The sequence below is a fragment of the Chiloscyllium punctatum genome, chromosome 30 (assembly GCF_047496795.1).
Source record: "Chiloscyllium punctatum isolate Juve2018m chromosome 30, sChiPun1.3, whole genome shotgun sequence".
Classification (NCBI taxonomy): Eukaryota; Metazoa; Chordata; class Chondrichthyes; order Orectolobiformes; family Hemiscylliidae; genus Chiloscyllium; species Chiloscyllium punctatum.
In genome coordinates this window covers 12654514-12670408 of record NC_092768.1, presented here as the reverse complement: position 1 = coordinate 12670408, position 15895 = coordinate 12654514, and the positions used below count along the sequence as shown (strand labels likewise).

General features: G+C 40.8%; 1 protein-coding gene across 1 annotated transcript; it reads right to left on the bottom strand.

Annotated features, from left to right (window-relative positions):
* Positions 1-2449: 2449 nt before the first annotated feature.
* LOC140454985 (histone H4-like) lies at positions 2450-2761 on the bottom strand. Its single transcript, XM_072549660.1, has one exon. It carries the CDS (start codon positions 2759-2761, stop codon positions 2450-2452), a length of 312 nt encoding a protein of 103 aa, XP_072405761.1.
* Positions 2762-15895: the final 13134 nt, after the last annotated feature.

Genomic DNA, 15895 nt, shown 5'->3' with positions numbered 1-15895 from the left:
GATGCCAATCTATGGTCCGATACAACAGATAACCGGGAAGCTGATAAACAAAGATAGGCTTTATAAAATCACACAACACCAGGTTATAGTCCAACAGGTTTAATTGGAAGCACATTAGCTTTCGGAGCGACGTTCCTTCATCAGGTGGACCACAACCACCTGAAAGCTAGTGTGCTTCCAATTAAACCTGTTGGACTATAACCTGGTGTTGTGCGATTTTTTTAACTTTGTCTACCCCAGTCCAACACTGGCATCTCCAAATAAAGAAAATGCACATTCTTTTTTGGCAGAAGAAATAGGAGTTGCATTTTTTTTTCAGTACCTTTAACACTTGTTTTTTTTTCTTTTTCTCTTAACCCCCACACTACCCCACAGTGGTGTGTGCGCAGGTGTGAGACACAAGTGAGAGACACAAGGTGTACGAATCTTTATTCAATTTCCACCACCAGGAAGATAGGAAAACATCCGAGTGGCCAGTGACAAGCACTGCCCTTTACAAAAGGCAATGCTGCGTGATCAAAACAGTGAAGGGGAGGGTAGGGACTAAATCAAAATAGAGTTGGAGGGGGAAATAATGCACTCCACTCCCTGAACAACTCCAGGGTGTTGGTGGACACCGCGTGCTCTTTCTCCAGGGACACGGGCCCTAACGTAACCGCGGAAGAGGGGCAGGCAGTCGGCCCTAACGACCCCCTCCACGGCCCGCTGCCTGGACCTGTTGATGGCCAGTTTGGCCAGGCCCAGGAGCAGACCCACGAGGAGGTCTTCAGACCTGCCCTAGGAGTTGCAATTTAAACATAATGGCACCCATTAAGAATTCTAAATAGGTTTAATGGGACTCTAGGCTTCATGCATTGACGTATTGAGCACAAAAACGAGGAGAAAGCTGAACCTTTATAGAACTCTGGTGAAGCCCTGACCAGAGTTGTGTTGTCCATTTCTTGTCACCACTCTTCAGAAAGGATGTGAGAAGAGTCCAGAGGATATTTCCCAAAATGATTCCCGGGGTGAATGATTTTAGCGGGTTAGACTGGAGAAGCCGGGGCTCAATTCCAGGGAGAACGGGAAATGAAGAGGTAATTTGAAAGAGTTGTACAAGACAATGACAGATCAGGTTCTGGATTAGTGGTGCTGGAAGAGCACTCAATGGCAGATCAGGATCGGGTAAACAAAGCTTTTCCTTTTAGCTAACGTTGCAAGGACTATAAGGCCACGGATTGAAGTTTTTTTTTGGCTAATGATATGGGCAGCGATATAAGAAGAACTTTTTTTACACGATTAGCGGTGATGACCAGTCACGGCCTTGTTGGGCTAAGGGTATAGTGAAAAAGTGGGAGTGACTGCAGAGCTGGCATGGATTGATTTATCCAAATTGTGTCTTCTTTTGCAAAGGAAATGGAATACAAATTTAGGGCCACTTTCCTGCAGTTGTATGGAGTGTTGGCGTGGCCATATTTGGCTGACCGTGTACAGCTGGAAAAAAGCATAGCACGTCAGGCAGCTTCTGATGGTAAGACAGTCGATGTTTCCGGCTTAATCACTCATTTAGAGTTGAGCCAGTGGAGCCGTTCCCTAGAAAGTAGGAGAGGCTTACTTAAAGTCTGTGTTAGACAGATCAATATTCAAGGGAATCAATGGCTATGGAGAGGCAGCCAATTCAGTCTAAATGAATGGTTATTAAGTGTCCTGGACTCGAAACGTTTAGTGTTTTCCCTCCACTGATGCTTTTAGACCTGGAGTTTCTCCAGCACTATTTCTGTTATTGAATGACGGAGCAGACTCCAAATATTTAACACAATTTTCAGCACTGTACCTTGTTCTCTTGGATACGACAGAAGCTGCTTGTGTTTGACCATTTCACTTGTAGTCTCATATTATGCTTTACAAGTACACGTTTCTCTCAATTATTTTTGGTAGTAGGACATACACTAACCTGAGGATGAATTTTGGTTTCTCACTTCCTCGTAAATGGATGTCGTAAGGATTCATGTAGCTTTGGTAACCTGAGAATTCTAGCAAGGATAAATCTCAACCTTTTTGCTGCACCTCAATGGTTTCGGGAGAAATATGGTTAAGCATTCATTCGTATTGCTGCAATATTTGAATAACCTTTATCTCTTGCAGTATCCAGTGCCTTCAGCTGCTTGATATTAACGGGGACCTGTGGAGACAGAGATGGATCATCCGCTCCGCTCTTGGCAATTGTTGCGAATGCACGGAGCTGGGTTTTCATTTGTAAAGCTTCCTTGACGTTTAATACTGCCACATGTTAACGTTCTGAACATCAATCGACCAGAGTTGAATAACTAAATTTTTCAGGTTGGCAAGAACAAGTTAAAATTGTGACTACCGTGTTCATAATAGCCATTTCGGAAAGGGTCCGCAGCTTTCTTGAGAACAACTTGTGGCTCTTAAAAGAGCCTTTCCACCGATGTTTTACTAACCGCTTTCAACCGCCAAATCCATAGAGAGTTCGCCCTTGGCGTTTGAGAGCGTAAACCACATCCATGGCAGTAACAGTCTTACGCTTAGCATGTTCGGTGTAAGTCACGGAATCCCTTATAATATTTTCCAAAAAAACCTTCAGGACACCACGAGTCTCCTCATAAATAAGGCCAGAGATGCGCTTAACACCCCCACGGCGAGCGAGGCGACGAATAGCTGGCTTTGTAATACCCTGAATATTATCTCGTAGAACCTTACGGTGCCGCTTGGCACCACCTTTACCAAGGCCTTTGCCACCTTTGCCTCTACCAGACATCACCAAGTAAAGAATAACAGTCACTCGCAAGAACAGGTGAACACACAATCCAACATCTATTTATACGGTGAGCGCGGACCTGGGTGAGGAGGGAAAAGGGGCGGAGTCAAAGAACACCGCGATGCTCTCGCTGCCCGTCCTTGTCCAATGTAATGTATCAAAGTGCTGAATGAGCAAAATAATCATTCATTGTTAATCAACCCCATAAACTGCTGAAATGCAGTGAGATGCAATACAGCCAGATTAAAACGGATTACTCTTGTGAAATGATTTTATTCCGATGTATTAACAAAGAGACTGTGCATTTTACGGTTAAGCTGAGGTCCACATCCTGAAGAAGTGGTAGTTGAGATCGAGGGACACCAAAAATGAGTTTCTATTTTCTATTCGTCTTGTACACGTTTTCTTCCAGCCTCACAATTTCACCGCCCATCCCCACCCCCGCAAACACCTTATTGCCATTTTTGTATTGTATTTTCGAAAATAAAATAATTAACTCAAATTGCCGACTAAAGTGAAAGGAATTGGGCAAATGTTACTTTTAAAACTTTGTACTATTATATCATTTGCTGTGATTGGTGTGCATGTTTCGGCGAATAGCTCTGAATATTTTAACGACTCGACGTTCTTTATCGGCCGTATCATATTCCTTCTTCATGTCATAATCTCACAATTTCGAAAACGAAAGCTGCCCTCCAGAAAATTGGTCTCCTCTTGTGAATCTTTGCGTATTTTCAATAATCGTTTTCTCAACTTCATCCAGACTAATTCCATCCAAATCCTGATTATTTCTCCAACTCTCGAGTGATCTCCAGTCACGACCATTATATAGAGTCAGTGATGAATGTAAGGGAAGCAACTGTTTCGCATCATGTAGAAACTCCGTCTTCTCAGAGCGCCGTGAATCTATGGATTTCTTTACCACAGAGGGCTGCCTAGGTCGGGCCGTTAAGTATATTCAAAGCTGTAATAGACAGATTTTTAAACAAAAAAATAGAATCAAGGATTGTGGGGGGGGAAAGGCAGGAAAATTCAGATCAGCCATAAGCACATTGAATCGCGATGCAGGCTCGATGGACTGAATGACCTCTTGCTGCTCTACACCTCATTATGGATGTTGTCTCCATCCTTCGTTAAATACTTTCTGATCATTCCTGCCTTGTTCCGATTGAGGGTTAAGTAGACCATTGTCATAATTCTCTCTTCTATGTCTTCAGTAATCCACTCACACTTAATCACACTGTCTCCTTTTCTCTCTAACTCTTAACAACGATCTGGATTTTTTTTGGTCTTCATGTCCCACAGCTTATTCCACCCACTACATGTTTTAAGTGCTGAAATCTTAAACTTGCTTGTGACTTCACCGCGCTTCTTAATTCATAGTGGGAGTCCAGTCCGGGCCTTGATACTTTATTTAATTGACGCGAGGATTGAACACCCATGTAGATGTTGCTATATGAGACTGTTGTACCAATAAGAGCGTTTGACTCGAAATACTGTGAACAGTTTTGGACAGCTTGTCTAAGGAAACTGGGATTTGATGCAGTTCAGAGCAGGTTCATTAGGGAATATAGAAGAATGAAAGGTGATCTTATTGAAGCGTAGAAGATTTTAAGAGGGCTTGACGGATTAGACATGGAAAAATTGTTTCCCCTTGTGACAAGTCTAGGAGCAGAGGGCATAATTTCAGAGTAAGGGGTCGCACATTTGTGATAGAGGTGAGGAGGAATTTCTTCTTACAAAGAGTGGGTCATTAAGGCTGAAATACTCAAATTTTTAATCATTAAGGGAATCAAGTGTTATGGGAAAAGACAGAAAATGGAACTGAAGATTATCAGATCAGCCATGATCTCATTGAATGGCGGAACAGACTCGATGGGTTGAAAGGCCTGCTTCTGCTACTATGTGTTATGTTCAATGCGTTTGACTGTTGCATCATGGAATGTTTTGATATTTAATTTCCTCTGGCCTCCATGCTAACTCTGGTCTTCTCTTTGGTTCTTCCGGTCTCCCTCGCACTCTTAAAATGTTTTAATTTTCCATTTGTCTTCAATTCTGATAAAAGATCATTCAATAGGAACCACATTGTTATCTCTCCTTTGTTGCTGAGTTTTTTCCCTAAATTTTTTCCCAGTTTTTTACTTCATGTTTCCAACATTCACAGCATTCGGCTTTTGTACACATGGGCAGCAGGCCGGATAGAAGCATCAAAGAATTGGGAGGAAAGCTCTGAATATGTTGCAACCCTTGCCTTAAAAGGATGGAAATTCCTGATTTGACAACCTAAGTTTTAATTATTTAATATCAGTGTTAAGGATAGCTGTTGGGAACTTGTATAGATGAAGTGCGTCTAGTTAAGACTATTGAGTAAGATTCAGGTTCGATTACTGAGTATGATTAGAAATGGCGTAAATCAGAACGCGGAAACAGAAACCAACTATGATGCGACCAGGTCGCTGAGAATGAAGGCTTTTTTTTTGTGAACAAGGGTCAGACTGCACTCGAAACATTAGCTCTGTTTTTGCGTCCACAGATACAGACAGACTTGCTCCATTTCTCCAACACTTTCTATGTTAGCTTTAGATTTCCAATATCCGTATCATTTTTGTCTTGAGTGCTAAATATTTGATCTTAATACTGCTCCTCAGTTTCGCTTCGTTAAATTTAATTAAATTTGTCACGAAATAAAGATGCACTGCTGCATAAAGTACCAACCGTGGTGCAAATCGTCACGATCTTTTACAATGTTCACTGAATTCCCGGGGAGTTAAGAACAACTTATTCATGTTCCGGCGAAATTGGATGAACGTGTCCGTGAACCCGCACATTTGATGTAGTCAAACAAGAATTACTCGCATTTGGTAACATGCCGGTGTTTAGAAACGTTCAGCACATCAATTTTAAGCCTTGTAGTGAAAATGTTTTCTAGACTGACTCTGTGAATCCGTTAAGTTTTGTAACGTCGTACAACCTTTGCCGAGATCTACATTTAGATGTGAATATATTCGTGATCAGAAAATAAAACAGACGGGTATTTTTCAAGCCGTGAAGATGTCACAACTCAGTTGGGACTGCGAGCACTGTCACTCCTGCTAATTTCATTTTTACATGAACTCTGTACAAGAGACACAATGCATCGTTTGCCGGTGGGAAGACTTAGACTTGGGTGTTGACATTGAATTATTCTCGATATTACTTTTAAACATTTAAGAAAATCCTTTTCAACAGTTAGGAATTCCGCTTATCAATGGATTAAAATGCAATTAGAATAATTTGTAAGAAACAAAGTCGTTGTTTTTGATGCGGTGTCCTGTGTGTGGGCTGATCAATTAAAACGAGCAGTTTGTTTTTGTTTTGGGTCATTCTGAACTAGAAAAAAGGACACACCCTGGTGACGTGGTTTAACACCATTGGTTAAAATAACGCAGACCTCTGATTGGCTGTAGCTGGGTACTATATTTTCAATCCGATTATGCAAATGAGAATATGTGACCGTCACAAACCGTCCCCCGTTGGCGTTATTAAAATTTTCAAACCCGTGCACCCGCACAAGTTAAATTACCAAATAGGGGAAAAACAACATCAAAACAGCCTGAGCTCATAATGGAATTGAAAATGTTTCCCCAAATCTCCTAATTAAGGGCAAACCGCCGGGAGGAAATTGCCAGCAACATACACCTTGACATTGTTAAGACTTTAGGGGGAAACTGAAAACTATGACCTCTTTTAGCTTTTGCCCAAACCCGAGGTTGTCTGCACCAATGGACATTTTTAGAAAAAGCAGGGAGCTATCCTCTCCCATCTTAAAATCCCCAGAAGACTACTGAGATTTTTCTTTACATTTTCCCAAGTCTTCAAAGTATTTTTTCACTACCCAAAGCCCAGTCCCATTTGTTAATAGAACATTCAGCCCACCCATTCCCTTCCTCCCCAAACCCAGAGTTGAGTTGTCCTTGGCTAAACTAATCAACAATATTTTCTATAACTTAAACTGTGGCGTACAATCTGTCCTTGACACATTTCAAAGCATTGCATGGTTATTTTCTCTGTCCTTGTCTGCTACCTTCCATCGTCCAGCATGACTTGGTTGGGATCTGCTCCCATCTGGTCTGCCCCAGATGTGTTCAGGGCAGCCCAGCTAATTTAAGCCAGGTGACCACAAGTTTCTTGTCATTGGCATCATTCCTTGAAATGTCAGCCATCTTCCATGTGGATGTTGGTGACTAAAGCTGCACCTTTTTTTAACCCCTAATCTCAATTACAGCCTTACACTTAAATCAGTTCTGTTTGGATCTCAGATAAACTCCTGCTTTTCTGTAATCCCTTTCCCAGCCTGGCTGTTTATTCACCCTGAATCTTATGTTTATTCCTGTTCTGGACTTCATCACATATTTTGCCTTGAGGGTTTCACTTCCCTCCTTTTTACTGCTGGCTGTTGAAAGGAATTTTTCCTCACATTGCACACATTTAAATTATTAGTCACAGTGTGTGACTAACAAAGGAATCATTCACAAAGGAATCCAATGGTTACTGGGTACAGGAGGAAAGTTGGAGTTGAGGCCACAATCGGATCATAATCAGACTAAATTACAGAGCAAGATGGAGGGGCTGAATGGCAGCATCTCTGAATCACAGTGTTAAAGATCTGTTCCTCAAATTTAAGCATATAAATAATCTAAACTGAGACCTCTCTACAGTATTAAGGGAGTGCCACAGAGTTCCTTGTGCTGAGTCTATAGCAACACTCCTGACATGATTAAAAATCACACAACACCAGGTTATAGTCCAACAGGTTTAATTGGAAGCACTGGCGTTCGGAAGGCCGCTCCTTCATCAGGTAGTTGTCAAAAGCAGCGCTCCAAAAGCTAGTACTTCCAATTAAATCTGTTGGACTATAACCTGGTGTTGTGTGATTTTTAACTTTGTACACCCCAGTCCAACACTGGCATCTCCTGACATGAACCTTGAATATTCATGACAAAGAGTTCTTGAAGGAGTAATGTGGTAAGCTACTTGTCACAAAATATGCAGTTTATCTCCTCTTGCAAACATAACATTGATAAGACTATGTGGAGTTCACCTTCAGCTCCACAGTAGCCCTCCAATCTCTGAAAACATTGATTGAATGGGAAGGGCAATAAATATTGTAAGAAGAGAGAGAGATTATCTACACAGAGGTTTTATATTGTCAAGTATACAGAATGAAAGGTTTCATTTTTTGGTGGTGAGTTATTGTCAGTGAGTTACTAAACTAAGTTGTAGTTTGCTTATCACGTTAATGGAGATAGTCTTACTTAAAAATAAAAGTGGGGACATTGTCCTAGTTCCCTGACATCAGTATTTTTATTCTTAGTGCACCAATTGACTTACCTATTCCTCAATGAAAATTATAGTGGTTTCAACTTATTTCATTGGAGCACTATAATGACATGCGAGCAGCTGTACAAATGCAAGTATTTCATAGATTTCTTATTTTTTGATTGTTCATAGAATGTAGACACTTCCCCACCACTGTCCTATTTCATCATTTATCTTTCCTTTGAAAATGTTTCTTCTTCAAAACCAACAGCCCTTGTGATACTGGCATTCCCTCAGTAGTGTTCAAGGGTTTTGAAACAGCTTAGATGAAGTATCCTTGGTATGAGGGACAGATTGGATAAATTAACGGGATCGCACGGTGGCTGAGTGGTTAGCACTGCTACCTCATGGTGCCAGGGACCTGGGTTTGACTCCATCCTTGGGTGACTGTCTGTATGGAGTGTACACATTCTCCCTTTGCCTGTGCAGGTTTCCTCTAGGTGCTCCAGTTTCCTTCACCTGTGCAGATCAGGTGAATTGGCTATGCTAAATTGTCCATTGTGTTAGGTACATTAGCCAGGGGCAAATATAGGAGAGGGGAGTGGGTCTGGGTGGGTTACTCTTTGGAGGATCGGTGTGGACTTGTTGGGCCAAAGGGCCTGTTTCCATACTGTAGTGAATCTGATCTATTAAGACTGTCTATCTTGGGGAAATGAATACTGTCAGGAGATTTGATGGAGGTTTTCAAAATCATCAGGGATCTGTACAGAATAGATAAGGGAGAAATTGTTCCCACTTGTGAAAGGATCATGAGTGAGAAGACACAGTCAGTTAGTTAATGAAGTAAAAGTGAGAAAAAAAAGGGAAAGGCCTTTTCGCACAGTGAGCTTTAATGGTCTGGAATGCAGTGTCAGAGAGTGTGGTGAAGGCAGGTTTGATTGAGACATTCAAAAGGGAGTTAGATGGTTATTTGACAGGAAAAACATTCAGAGTTACAAGGAGAATATAGAACATAAGAAAAGTACAGCACAGAATAGGCCCTTTGGCCCATGATGTTGAGAAGGCCGTGGAATGGCTCAAACTGAATGACTCATTTGGAGAGTCAGAGCAGACATGAAGGGCCAAATGGCCTCTTTCTTTACTGTAAGAATTCTGTGGTCTCTATAAATCAAATCAGTATGATGTGTAACTCTGACGGGAATAGAGAATCACTGTTGTTCCCATGTTATTACTGCTTTATCCTCTGGAAGGTCACAGAAATGGAAAGAAGATGCTGTCAAAAGAAGCTTGATGGTTTGAGGCTGTAATTCTATATATGGTATAGATTTCAGTCACAACGTAGATATTGAATCAATATCTGGGATGGGTTCTGATCAATATTTACTGACAACTACCACATTATTTGCAATTCCTTGTGCTAAATCCATCCTGCCTTATGGCAAACAGCCCCAACATGAACTTTGAAGATTCATAATGAAAAGTCTTGGAGGAATAAAGTGACAAGCTACTTGCTACAAAGTATGCACTATTTCCTCTGCTCTTGCAACTGCAAAACTGATAAGACTATATACAGTTCACTTTTGGCTCCAGAGCGGCTCTCCCATCCCAAAAATATTGAATGAATAGGAAATACAATAAATGCACATTTGATAGGAAAGAAGAATGATCTACTCAGACGGGTTGTATTTTTAAGCAAACAGAATTAGCAGTTTCATTATTGAGACTCTCCACAGAACCCATTGCATGTAATTTCACCATTTGACCAAATACTAAGCCATCAGATTAAAAGTGTAGTCAGGAATAATGTGGGGACTGCTAATGAAACAGGGCACTTTCACCCAAGTGTGAGGAAACTGTTAATGTAGATCTAAACATTTGTAATGGTTGATAAGGAGCTCTATTTATGTAGAAAGCAGGTAGACAGTTTCCATAGCACACTAACTTCTAAGAACTAAAACCTGCACCAATATTTTATCTTGCAATTTCTTTTGGTACAATTTATTAATTCACGAGTGTTGCTGGTTAGGCCAGTATTTATTGCACATCTCTAATTAGCCTTGCAAAGGCTTCTTGAGTTAGCTTCTTGACAATTGCAGTCTATGAGGTGAAGGATACCCAGAGTGTTGTTAGGAAGGAAACTCCATGGTTTGATCCAGTAACAGTGAAAAAAATAGAAATATATTTCAAAGTCAGGACGTTTGTGATTTGGAGAGGTATTTGCAGATAGTGGTATTCCCAAGTATTTGCTGCCCTTGTATTTCTAGGAGATAGTGGCCACAGGTATTGAAGGTTCTGTCAAAGTGTTTAATAACTTACTGCAATGCATCTTGTAGGTAGTACATTCTGCTGCCACTGTCCATTATTGATGAAGGGAGTGAATGTTAAAGGTGAAGGACCTAGTGCCAATATAGCAGAATAGTTAACCTGGAAGCTGTCAAGCTTCTTCAGTCTTGTTGGAGCTGCACTCATCTAGGCAAGTGGGGATGGTCAGAACCTGAGTTCATTTGTGCAGAATAGAGTCATAGACTCTGACCTGTTGCTGTAGCCACAGTATTTGTATGACTGGTCCAGTTCAGTTTCTGGTCAATGTCAACCCCAAGACATTGTTAGTGAGTGATTCAGTGATGGCAATGCCATTGACTCTTAACAGGTGAAAAAAATTGGAAGGTCTTTTGTTGGAGATGTTTTTTACTTGACATTTGTGAGGCATTGAATATTACTTGCCACTTCTCAGCCCAAGCCTGGATATTGTCCAGATCTTGTTACATTTGAACATGGAATGCTTAAGTACCTGAGGAGACAAAAAAAAAGCTGCAGATGCTGGAATCCAAAGTAGACAGGCATGAAGCTGGAAAAACACAGCAAGCCAGGCAGCATCAGGAGTTGGAGAAGTTGATGCTTTGAGTACACCCAAAACGGTGACTTCTCCACCTCCTGATGGTGCCTGGCTTGCTGCGTTGTTCCAGCCTCCTGCCTATCTATTCAGTATCTGAGGAGTCATGAATGGTGCTGAACATTGTGCAATCATCAGCAAACATCCCCACTCCTGACCTTATGAGGAAAGGAAGGACATTGATGAAGCAGCTGAAAATAGTTGGGACTAGGACACTGACTGAGGAAAGTTTTCTGCAGACATGTCCAGATAATTCCAGTGAGGGTCTTATATTAACCAAGACATCAATAATTTAGGCACTGGAGAAACTGTGAATGTCCATCATCTGTCATCTTAGGGGGAGAAATTATCACACTCCTCAGTCAGGCTATATATATGCTAAACCACTGACTCACATATATTTTTAGATAAAATATACAAATGCAGAGACCTATACATAAATCATATTATAACAATCAATAATCTGAAAATAAGGCAGATTCAGTCTTGAAAGAAACTGCAGGAAATATAAGGTCTACCAGCTTCGTCTGTTTTTAATTTACAAGCTAGGATAAGAAACATTGGCAGGCTGTTCAATGAAAATGGAAAAAGTGAGCTTCTGATGACAGAGCTCCATCCTTTCATTCGTTATCTTCACATTGGCATTGTTCAGTAAAATAGTTGAATGGTGATGACAGAAGGTTTCCTGCTCCCAGCACCTATCACTGATCCCAAACCTCAGCTACAAGCCAGCTGAGTTTAGTAAAAATGCAGCTGAGATCAAACTTTGTTTTTATTTGTCAAAAAGATTCTGATTTTCACTGGAGAGGGTTGCTGAGCATTTAGAGTAAGAATTACATTGTCAATTTGGAGGAATCTTTTGAGCATATACTGACAGTGAGGAATACTCAGCCATTGCTCATGCATTTTGTTTGTAATTTTGCAGCATTGTTGATGTCCCTCAAACCTAGCAAGTAGAAAGTGTAGCTCCTTGCCTTTTTTCTTAATTCACTTGCAGGATATGGATAGGCCATCATTAATAGCTCAGAGAGCAGTTAAGAGTCAACTTCATGCTGTGAATCTGGAGTCACATGTCGGCCAGACCAGATAAGGATGGCATTTCCTTCCATAGGGGATATTACTAAACCAATAGGCTTTTCCTGACAATAGATTTATGATTATGATAAGGCTCTTAATTCCAAATTTTTATAGAACTCAAATTCCATTATTTGCTGGGAAGGGATTTGAACTCAGTTCCCCAGGACATTACTCTCAGTCTTTCGATTAACAGTCCAATGATAACACCATGAGGCCTTAATTCCAGATTTTTTAATTGAGATTTTCAGACAATTGGCAATGGATTCATGGTCATCATGAGACTCTTACTTCCAGACTTTTAAATTTAGTTCAAGTTCTACCATCTGCTGTGGCAGGATTTGAATCCAAGTCTGGGTCTCTGGATTAATAGTCCAGCAAAAATGCCACTAGGCCATTGCCTCCCAATTTTGCTTCTGAAATGCTGCCTTCCTGACATTTTGCTGTGCAAGTTGTGTTTTAGGATAGATAATCACCTTGATGACATATAAAGAGAGATTTCATTTCAGCCCGTGTTCCTGATTTCTCTAAGCCATTGAATGTAAGGGTGGATGGGCAGACCAGAGGACCACTTCATTTCTTGGCCTAAAGTGGCTGTAAATTGCTTTGGATAGTCAAGGGGATTGTTTGGCTAGACTGCCCGTCTCCCCTGCATTCTTCATTTCACCCAAGTGTCCCTGCAGCAGGGATATGTTTGATATCTTTCACAGCTGAGGGGCTACGAATGATGGTGGGATTTGTTTATTATCCCTGGAAATCATGCTTTAATTTGAGAAATTTCCTTCAAAGATTTTTTTTTTGAAATAATAAAAGGGTCTAATCATTTATTTGAATCTAACATTTTTCTCAGAAGAATTACATAAAAATATTTTTGGGAACACTGGTATTTCGAGATTAGGCAGACATCTGTACTGTTACATGCTGCAATACATTTAGTATTATGTATAACATTGGCATTCAATTTGCGACTTCAGCTAACGTTGGAATAGACTAAGAGTGAACAATGTGAAGGAGATGGAAGTAAATGATTTTGGGTGACAGAAAATGTCTTGGTTTCACATTCAGCTAGTGTTGTGAATACCCTGGTTTACCTCAGCTAGTAACTGTATGGGGAGAGGTACTTGGGTATGCAATATTCAACACAGTGTATTTTGAAACCAGAGTCCTGACCAGCTTTATTGTATTTAAAAATTGCAAAGCTGATTAATTCAGATCATGTTCTCAATACCCAACCAACTCCAACAGACATTAAGAACACCATTCTTAGTAGCTGTGACCATGTTGCTCTTCTCATTCCTCCTAAAGTTCCTCAAACTCCCTGCAAACATTAATGTTGCATCTTCCTGCAGCTTGTATATGATGTCCAGCTCAGTGGAGGACTGCTCTCCATTGTTCGCAAGTGAGTACAGAGTGCAATTTAAAGCAAGACAGTATGGTATTGGTATTCGACTGTTAACCATGTGACCCAGACGAATGCTCTGGGGACATGGGCTCATAATTCACCATGACACATGGTGATGTTTGATTCAACTTTTTAAACATTCAGATTTGTTGTGAAAACCCATCTGGTTCACTGAGACAGTGAGTGAAAGCAATCTGCTATCATTACCTAGTCAGGACAACATGTGACTCCAAATTCATAGCCATGTGGTTGACTTGTGACTGTTGTCAGGGCCATCTGGGTTTGGCAAAACAAGTGCTGGCCTGGATAGTGATATTCATATTCCATGAATGAGTAAAGAGCCTTTCTGCCAAATTGTATCTTTCTATTCTTGAATTATGACCTCAGAAATTCCTCATGGATCCAATTTCCTATCTACATACTGCACAGTGGTGGCACCATTGGGTCAGTTGACACATGACATTGCCTCTCGACTACTACCCAAGTTCTCTCAATTGCCCATGCCGTCTGATTGTTTGCCCCGCATTAGGCTTGGATGAGTTACAATTTCTTTCAGTTAAACAAGCCCTCGAAGATGAATCTAACCTGACCAGGAAAACAAAAGTTAGTTAAGTTGCATCTGGCAATCATTAATCAACCCAATTATAAATTTAATTCTATTAAAATCAACGTCACTGCATGTTGTACCTCTTGTGTAAGTGAGGACAAATATAATATAGTGTTTTGTGTCTCTTCCATGTCCAATTTCATTAAGAAGGTAAAAATAGAATGCTTGTGGAGCAGTGGTAACTTCATTACACCTGAGCCAGAAGTCCTACTTGCTCCAAGGTGAGTCACAACATTTCTGAAAAGGTTGATTTGAAAAATATGTAAAAATAACTGTGGTTCTTAAGTGCCATTCATTACTGACGCCATTTACAAACCAGAAAATAATATCTTCTTTAAATAAAGCATTCATTTTCTTGGTTATACGATTAACAACCAAATCAGAGAGGTGCTGAGGAGGCATGCTATTATACAGTGAATTGAGGTGCTGCTTGAAAGCGTGATGAAAACACATGCAGTAGAAAGTTTGAAAAGGTATTGGATAAGTACTGGAGAAGAATATTTCAGGGCTGTGAAAAATAACTGGGGAGTGAAACTAATTTGAGAAATGGTGCAAAATGCTATCATGTGCATACAGGGTTTAAGAGCCTTCCTCTTTGTAGGAACAAACCTACTGCTGATGCTGGAGATCTGAAATATGAACAAGAGTGCTGGAGAAGCTCAGCTGGTCTGTCAGCATCTCCGAACTGAAGAATTGTTACATCGGAATTGAAATGTTAATCCTCTCCTGTATCCATAGCTGCTGCCAGATTGGCTGAGTTTCTCCATGTCTTTCCATTTCATTCCTCGAAGTAGTCTGAATCTATGATCCCATAAGCTAAATTGCATATTTTGCTCGGCTGGGTGATCACAGTATTACCTTTGCACCAGGGTTTCCTTGCTTATGTCTGATTCCTGATTGGTTCAGCTTGAATATCTCTTTGAATCCTGCAAAGATCACCACACTCAAGACTGAATTTACAGCAGCATGTGACAAGATTTAACGGGGCCATCCCTCATCACATCAAAGCTAAGTATCTGGACTAGAAACAGCGAATGCTGTCGACAATTAGCATCTGCAGAGAAGCTGACACTTTAGTCCTGAGGAAACAGATTGTTTAAGTGGGGTTATTTTCGGAAGTACAACAAAGGCTGAGGGGGATCTGATTGTGGTGTATAAAGTTTAGTGGTGCACAGATAGCGTGAACCTTTCCCTTCAGTAATGGAATCAATAAGCAGGGACATAAGCAAGGATAGGTGATCTTGAGATAGCAATTTTGACCAGAGGGTTGGTTTGGTAATGGAACTCACTGCCTAAAAGGGTGCTAGAGGCGGGAAAACTCAAAGCTTTTCTGATAATGAGCAATTGAAACGCCTTAACGGAGGGCGACAGACCAAATGCTGGACAATGGGATCAGAATAATTGGATGCTGGATGACTTGGAGAGACGATGGGCAGAAGGGTCTCTTTCAATGTCGTAAAAAATTCAAAGGCACTATAAAACCTAATTGGACATAGTCATTTAATTCTGATTCCCTCTCCATAGTTTCTGGATTTGTGGAGCCTTTCTTTTCTCCTTCCTTTTTTGGTACCCATGAATTATGTTGGATTTCATGTGCTGTTGTTCCCCCCACCCCCACCCTGGCCCACCCATTTCCCTCAGACCATGTCTAAAAGACTGGGAGTATGGCGGGAAATCTAAAATGCTTCTGATTGGTACATTGGCATCCATTGTTCTGAGCACACAATTGATACATTCAAATATTATGTTCTTGACCAATAGGAATCCCCCACTTTCTGATCCCTTATTTACATACACGGAGCTATTAAAGCGGGCACTCAAGGCGACTTTGTTCACCTCAAACTACCTTCATTTAACAAG